General features: G+C 33.4%; 1 protein-coding gene across 2 annotated transcripts in view; it reads left to right on the forward strand.

Moving 5' to 3' along the window:
- SEPSECS (Sep (O-phosphoserine) tRNA:Sec (selenocysteine) tRNA synthase) overlaps positions 1-4,999 on the forward strand; it is a 29,240-nt gene extending 24,241 nt beyond the window's left edge. For both annotated transcript variants that reach the window (XM_006918955.3, XM_015595030.2), the window contains exons 10-11: positions 1,596-1,686; positions 3,067-4,999. In XM_006918955.3, the coding sequence (XP_006919017.1) occupies positions 1,596-1,686; positions 3,067-3,370 (395 nt within the window). In that variant the 3' untranslated portion in view covers positions 3,371-4,999. The remainder of the gene's footprint in view (positions 1-1,595; positions 1,687-3,066) is intronic.
- Positions 5,000-8,767: the final 3,768 nt, after the last annotated feature.

Below are 8,767 nucleotides of genomic sequence, written 5' to 3' on the forward strand. Positions count from 1 at the left end.
GGTATTACTAGAAAGAGTATGAATTCTTTCTGGTTACAGTGATATTTCTGAATTTATTACAGTATTACTTTGTAAATTGAAAAAGTTTAGTTAGGCTTTAGAAATGCTTTAAGGTATTTCTAAGATAACAACTATGTACTGAAAGGATCCAAATCAATAGAATTATAATGAACATACAGACAATACTTTAACATTCGTTTCTAACCAAAATAATTTAGTTACTACTAAGAACTCTATGTAAATATTAAAAAATTTCTACCGGTTGACAAAACACCATGATATGAGAAGGTAAGGTGGTTGTTATATTGTTTTTAATGCTATTATTTGTTTTCTTGAGCATTTCAATGTTAGAGAAGTCTGTATTTATGATAATTTTCTTTGTATAAGGACTGTGTATTTTTGTCATGTAGTACAAGAGCTACTAAATAGGATAATATAAATGTTGATTTTGTATGCATTTTCAGTAATCTTTAAGCTCCATAATTATCCTTTTGTGACTGTATGCAGTGTAATATGTTTCATATTGCACGTGTATCTGAGGAAAGCAAGGAAATAGTCATCTCTAAATGAAACCTTTTTCAGAAATAGGCTTCCATGAAAAACTATTTGGCTGTCGATATATAATAAAACCCACTTTAGTCAGTCCTTGCTGGTTTATAATCTATCTATGTAACTGTTATAGAAGGTGATATGGTATGGTTTGAATCTGAATTCTGCCATGTACTAGCCCGTAACTATCTATAAAATAGAGATAATGATTCCTCACATACAAAATTGTTAAAGAATTATTGAGATTATTTTGTAAACGATCTAGTGTGGTAAGTCCATCTTCAGGAAATGGTAACTAGTAGTGGTGGTTGGTGGTATGACTAGATTACAGCTTACCCACATAACCTTAGGAAGGTAATTTTCATTTCTATATGTAGAGGTGATCATAGTTTAGTCTTATATATGTGCTAGAATACATCCCACATTCTCATTTTACAAGTTCTTAAAACATGATTGAATTTGAATAAACTTCCATATTGATCATACCATTGTTTCATCTTTTTAATTGGAAAATTCACTCTTTAGAAGTGTGATATGGAAGTTCTGTCCGATTCAGTTTATATTAACATATTTTTGTCTGATATGCAAACAGGTCCTTAATATAATTTATTAAGTGCATTAAAGTAAAATCATGCCTCTTGACAATGAATAAAAAGTAACGTCTGTGAAATAAGCCAGTCACAAAAAGACAAATACCACATGATTCAATTTATCTGAGGTACTTAGAGTAGTCAAAATCATAGAGACAGAAAGTATAAAAGTGGTTGTCAGGGGCTGGGGGGAGTTATTTTTTAATATGTATACAGTTTAAGTTTTACTAGATGTAAAGAATTATGGGGATGGATGAATGGTGCTGATGGTTACACAACGATGAATGCATTTAATACCACCAAACATACATTTTTAAGTGGTTAAGATGATAAATTTCATGTTGTGTATATTTTAACACAATAAAAAAAAGTAATGTCTCCATTATTAAGTGTGTTTTTTGAGTGATTTTTGTGCTGGTTAACCAAGGCTCATTGGGATACTTTTTTCTTTTTCAGCCATGACACTTAAGACACTAAATGAACAGCATGACAAAGCTGTCACTCACCTCGGCTCAATGCTTTTTACCAGACAGGTTTCTGGAGCCAGGTAAGTCTGTGTAAAAGAGGCTTGGATTTATTTGGCTTTTAAAAGTTAACGCTAATAAAGTACCTTTCCTTAACAATAGTCCCCCAAGTATATGCCAAACTACCCCTAAGAATTCATCATAGGCTAAAAGAATTATGAGGTAGAGAATCTGGAAGGCCCACCTGTGGACTGCCTACACTTGCAGTAGTCACAGAAAGTTATGAATCTTGTTTGTTATAATAGACATATAGAAACTGTTTCATTGCCTTTCTGTATCAATTTTTGTCTTTATTTTCCTTTATTAGATCATCTTCAGTGGCGTCACATAATGATGTTAGAAATAAGCATCTTCATTACTAAATGTTTTTAGTGAAAATGTTTTTAAGGAAAAGCCTATTTCCTAAACTAAAAAGGTTTCGCGATTCTTGTCTAAGTACTGTCTTTGGAAAATGTACTTTTTGCTCTCTTATGTACATGGCTTAAAAATTAATTTCATTTTTCATTTTTTATTTGATGAGGTCAGAGAGAGAAATGACTTGAAAAGAAATATCTTGTTCTGAGTACTCTGCTGTACATTCTTCTATTAAAGTACTTTTCTCTGACTACCAGAGGTTAGAGATTTCATAACAAAGGACAACTTAAAAAAAGATCTTAAATTAACTCAGCTTTTACCTCGATGAACTATATCTGTAAAATACAGCATAGTTTTGACACTTCTAAAATGGTTTTATTGGCCTTTTAGAGTTGCCGCTATTTGTCTTTATGCTTAAATTGATCTTAATTGACTTAAAAAAAAAAAGTACTTAGAAATCCGCTTATATCAGGTATGCCAATGAAATCAAGCTTAAAAAAGGTTGTACCATTGCTGAATATTACTGATTGCTGACCACTACCCCACTGTAAACAGTTACGTCATTTCTTTAGGATCCTTGCTTTAATACTCTCCATTGCATAGCACTGACCAGATAGGTGTCATTTTAGTTTGTTGATTGTTTGAGGTGACACACGGCAATTAATCAAAGTGGTTTGACTTAAAAATTTCACCATTCCATTAAAGTGTATATATATGAAGTCAGATTCCATATTTGGTACAAAAACAGAAATCATTTTCTTTTTACTTCTTTGAAGAAGATGTAGAGGTGTTTGCGATTCCTAGAGTTTATACCTCTTTAATAGAAGATAAGTAAATGGTGATCAGCAAACATTACTTTTCCTGGTAAAATTGCTGTGTATTGTATACTTTTGCTTTTAAGTGCCTTCATAGCCTATGATTTATGCCTGTTTTTAAACTACTTAATGAGTAGATGTAAGGCTAAGTAACACAGATTTTGTTGTTGCTTATGGGGGATATTCTGTTAATATCACCCGACACAGTAAATCAGTACGTCTTTTCCCTTTCAGGGTTGTGCTTCCTGGGTCTATGCAAACTGTGAGTGGCTACGCTTTCAGAGGCTTTATGTCACATACAAATAATTACCCTTGTGCCTACCTCAATGCTGCATCAGCCATCGGAATGAAGGTACAGGATGTGGACGTGTTCATAAAGAGACTTGACAAGTGTTTAAAGACAGTAAGAAAAGAACAAAATAAAGAGAGTAATGTATCTGGAGTTGACAAGCATGACAAAACTGAAGATGTGGATGTTGAAGACATGGATTTAAAACTAGATAATGTACTTCTTGACACATACCAGGATTCTTCATGACATGTGGAGGGTTTCTTTTTGATAATTTGAAAGAAATGATGAGCTGACAGTGCAAGCAAGCAGTTTAATGACAAGACTTGAGATTTTCGAATTGAGAATTTTATGGAGAATGTTTAGTCGAGGAATAGAATGTGGTCTGAGTTAGCCATTTATGATTGTTATGTTTTTATTCTCGCACTGCCTCAGTCATGATCCTTAACAGATTATAATATACAATTAGCATTTTTCCAGTTGTTAAAATATTTGTCAGTTAAGCATGATTCAGAAAATTCTTAACTGATATGATAGTAAAATTACCCCTAATTCTCTTTGAAATGTGTAGACTGCTTCCTCCTAACTATTCTCTACGATTCACAAATTCGTTATGTTTCTGATCACATAGAATTTAGAAAGATCTCTCATGCTACTAAATTACTAGATGCTATTGATACTTTTAAGTCACAGTATGCCTATAAAATTGACATTTCCCAGGAGAGCAGAATCAAGGTATAAACTTTAATTTTCTCTCAGCAGCGATGGTTCTCAACTGGTAACGATCTGCTTATATCTAAGCAATATGTTGGGGACATTTTTGTTTGTCATGACTGGTGGGATGCATTTGAGATAACATTTTATTTCTACAATGGACAAGACAACGTTCCAAAACAAAGAAATATCTAGCCCCGAATCTCAGTAGTGCTAAGGTTGAGAAACACTACTCTAAAGTAAATGAACTCAAGTAAAGAGTTTTCCATACCATCTTTAATTATTCAATTGTGCTTCAAAGATAGCTCTATAATATTATCTAATTATATACAGTATATAGACTCTTAAGTGATAACCAGGGTTACTAGTTCTAAACATGTAATTATAAATGATTTTAAATGGCATTTGTGTATTTGGGCAAGTGAAAACTTTATTCCACAGTTTTTGCTTTAAGCAGCCTTTGTTTATTGGTTAGTTTGTTCAGGTGTTGTGGACAGCCATCAGTAAGAGTGGGTTAACATGGGTAGTTTGGAACATATTTTGCTAGGGAAGCAAAAATGAAGTAATATGATAAACAGGTGTATTCCCCCTCCCTGCCCAAGTGCTCACTTTCTGAGTCTGAAATTCCAGACTTACGGGCTTAAACGGTTATTTTTGTTGTTAATTTTAAGAAATAGACCGATGTCTCATAGTCTGAGGAATTAGTGAAGCTTCTGACTATACCAAATGCTGAAGCTGTGTTTCTCAAGACCTGCTCTGTGGAGCATTATTCCTAAGAGATGCTCATGGAAATAAACAGTTCTGTGGAAAAATAATTTGACGACTTTGCACAGCTGCCTGTTGGCATATTAAATGCTCTAAGAATTCCTTTGAAACCATTTTGAATGTATCCTTATCTAAAGATGGAACCTGTTTTTTAAAGTGAAATACTTGTTAACATTCATTAACCATACTTTTGAAAACACTGCAGTAGAAAATGCCACCTTGATTTCTGGATTGTATTTTTCTTTATTGATCGGCAATGTGAACTGTGTCAAACATGAGCTCAGACAGCACTGCCATTAATGTGTAAGTTAATACTTGAGACACTAGCTTGACAACCTTGGAAGTCAGGACTGTGTTGAGATACAGTATGTAATAAATATTGTAAAAGTTACTTTTAAATTACCGTATCTTTGGGGCTCAAATATATTAAATATCTGTTTTAAAAAGAGCTATAATAACTCATTTGAAAGGAGTAAATCCTGGATTTAAAAGTTGTATAATGTTTTCTATGCGGATTTGGGATGGAATTGTAGCACTGATAAAGCTGAAGAGTCACAGCAGAACCTCTAGAGTCTGGGAAAGGGAACGAAGCGATGTTGCCGATAGAAGTGCTGGAGGTGCAGCTGACTGTGCACGTAAACAAAATGTTTCTAGAACAAGTGATCTCCATTGCGTGATCATCATTTAGCTTAAGACCAGAGCAGAGAGACTAGCAAATGTTTTCTCAAGTGCAGCTGACTGTGCACGTAAACAAAACGTTTCCAGAACAAGTGATCTCCGTTGCGTGATCATCATTTAGCTTAAGAAAGACCAGAGCAGAGAGACTAGCAAATGTTTTCTCATCTGCAGTGTATCAGCAGTTCCTGGGCTTCAGCTGCTAAACAGATAATAATTCTTATTGAAGATAAATTACATGAACCTGCATGTGAATGATAGATATGTTATAACATTTCATTCCTGGTGCATAAAATCAGCTGCAGTTTTTATTATTAGCCCTTTTCTTTTCAGAGGTTTTGGAATTCCAGCTCTATTCTTGCTGATTTAAATTTGACCTTGAGATCATAGAATTCATAAGTTTTTGAAGGGGTGTTGTAGGTTTTGCATATTCAGACCTTCTTCTGCTCTGCTCTCTCCCATTTCCATATATAAGTATAAAAAAAGTATGCACAGACAGTTCTTTATTTTAAATTGCTAGTACTAATTGGTAATCCTCATAATTGGTCTTAGCTATCCTGGAACTGTGGCAGAGGGGCACAGATGATATATTTTCCCATGATTGATGAGGATGATCTCTTCTATCTTTATATCTTTAACTGTCCTTACTAAGGCTATCAGGTTGAATTTTGGAATTTGGTTTTTTAAGTCATTGAGCTATGGTAGTCTGCCCAGAAAAGAAAGTTGAATAACACAAAATATTCTTTAGGTCACTACACAGTATGTTATTTAGGGAAAGGTATTTAAATTCACCACTCAGTTTGGCTGTTAAATCCTCTGCCAGTGAATTCTCACTTTATCAGAGAATGAATGATACCTGATACCAGCCTTAGCAACTCAGTGTTCAACTATAAATCTTCCTATTTAGCTTTTTGTATTAGTTGAATGAAATTATAAAATATGAATTTCTGAATACAGTTTTGTTTAGCCAATAGGCACTTGACATACAGAATGATAAATTTAAATATAAATTAAAGTTTTGCTAATATTTTGCCCAGCACATAACTCTACTTGTGTTTCTATTTCTTTAACCACCCTGTAATAAGAACTTTAAGGAGGCCTAAGCTACGGCATGTACTTTTATGTTTAGACTATATGCCTGTGATTGGTTTTAGTAAGATTTAAATTAAACATCAGTGATGTTACTTTAATTTTGAACTAGTAGCTCGTTGTGAGAGTTAAATTCTTGTGTTCTTTCATGGAGGAAAGTAGCCAACAATTAACTACAAAAAACTCGATGAGTCTCATTCATATTATACTTAGAAAATTTTTTGAGTATGTGTATACTTGTGCATATAAACATTGAGTTTCCTTTTCCCGCTTTCTAAGATGTACTAATTTCTGCCAAGCCTTTAAATGGTTTTGTTATGTTTTGCATTTCATGAGGCCAACCTTATTTTGTAACTAAAAAATAATCCACAGAAGTTTGGTCATTTCAGAAGTTTGATACCCTCTGAATAATTTGATAAGAACAACTGAATATGCTGTTAACAGTAAAAAAAAACAAAACACCTGTAAACTGTTTTTTCCTTGTCTGTTACATTGTGTTGATTATATATCTTTTATGTCCACTCTTAACATATAGGGCTAAGACCCATCGCATCCTTTTGTGCTTTATTTTTTTAACTTCCGTGCTCGTTTTGGTTATTACAGTATGTACACATGTAAGATGGATGAGTTCAAGGCTAATGAATATCTTTATGATTTCCCACCTAATATTCTACAGTTCAGTCAAAAGCCTTAAATAAAATATTGAAATGTCTGTACTGTCTTGTTTTATCAAGTGATATCAACTTGAACTTTTAGAGAAATGTGAAGAAAGGTTATATTTGACTGTATCATTGTGGGGGATTTTAGCCATTTGTTAGTCATTGCTAACCTGTTTGTTTTACCAAAAGAAAAAGATGTTTCCAAAAATATTTTTGTTGCAGACTGTTTAAAAATGAATTATATATTACATGAAATAAATTTTTAATCATTCACAGTACATTATATTACTTTCCCCAGTCATTGTTACAGATAAAATCTGAAAGTACTGATAACTAACACTAAATTACTTGCTCATTTTTTGATTCAGTCATCAGTATCACCTTGCCCAAATATCAGCAAGAAAAATCATAATTATAATGAGAATCATGAGTTATAGGAGGTGGGGGAGGGAGCTAGATTTTTATTTTTTTAAAGAGGGAGGAGGTAACATTCCAGCAACCATTTTTAAAGGATCTGTTGACTATAGAACGTTGAATGCCTTGAAATTAATCTTTTCTAAAGGAAGCACTTTATCTTTTATTTGAAAATATAATAGACTTACTATCACTTTCTTCTTCAGCAGATTTTATTTCCAAAATGTGCTGTTTGTATTTTGCAGGTAGTTCTCATGTGATTTGGGGTTAGATCTCTGCACTGGTTCTTATTAACCATGTGAGCTCGCATATGTAACGTCTCTGAATCTCAATCTTATGTGAAATGGGTACAACCTTACAGGATTGAGGATTAAGTGAGACGATAGTATATGTAAAATAATTAACTCGATGCCTGAAACATAACACTTACTGTTAATATCTCCTATAATGCTCTGAATAAGGCTATACTATACCAAGTTGTTCTAGGTTTAAATTAAAATGCATTCATTATCTAGTTTACTTAGTAGAGCTCTTTTTTGAGAGGGAGTCATCAATGAATTTTGTCCATTCTCCAGTGGAAATTAAAAGGTATATAGTTGATTTTAGATGACCATCTCTTATTTTCAGAGTTTTTCTATTTTGGTTTATATGAGTTAGTTTTTGTTTTACATTTGAGAATTAAAAAAAGAAAACATATATAAAGTGCATGAACTGTTTTATGCACCTAAAATTTCAGATCACAATCCAGGAGAGATGCACAGACAAAGCTTATGTCACAGTGACTACCACATCAATTGTATTATCTGACCAAAGTTTTTGATATCATCAGCAAATCTGCAAACATAGCAGTACATTATATTCAGCTCTTTTCTTAGATAACTATAGTAGAATGATTGGTCATGGCTGCCAAATTTATGTCTTTAGCAAACCTCTTTCCTGAACTCCACACTTGTGTGAAACTGACTAATCATTTCTTGGGTGTCTAACACACCTCAACTTCTACATGCCAAGGGAAAATCCTTGATCTCCCAAGCAACCTGTCCCACCCACAGCCTTCTCCACTTGAACTAATCATACTTATGTTCTTTCAATTGTTTAGGCCAAAAACCTTGGACTTACCCTCACTTCCTCTCTTTCTCACATCCTAAATCTAACCCATTAAGAAATGTTGGATTAACCTTAAAAACTTACCCAGAGTCAAACCACTTCTCAACTCCTCTGCTACCAACCAGGCTGAACTATCAATGTTCCTTGTCTGAATCAATATTGTACCCGCTTCGCACCCACAAAAATGTCTCCCTGCTTTCTACTCATGCCCCTTTACAGTCTA

The sequence above is a fragment of the Pteropus alecto genome, unplaced genomic scaffold, assembly GCF_000325575.1.
Source record: "Pteropus alecto unplaced genomic scaffold, ASM32557v1 scaffold5, whole genome shotgun sequence".
Lineage (NCBI taxonomy): Eukaryota > Metazoa > Chordata > Mammalia > Chiroptera > Pteropodidae > Pteropus > Pteropus alecto.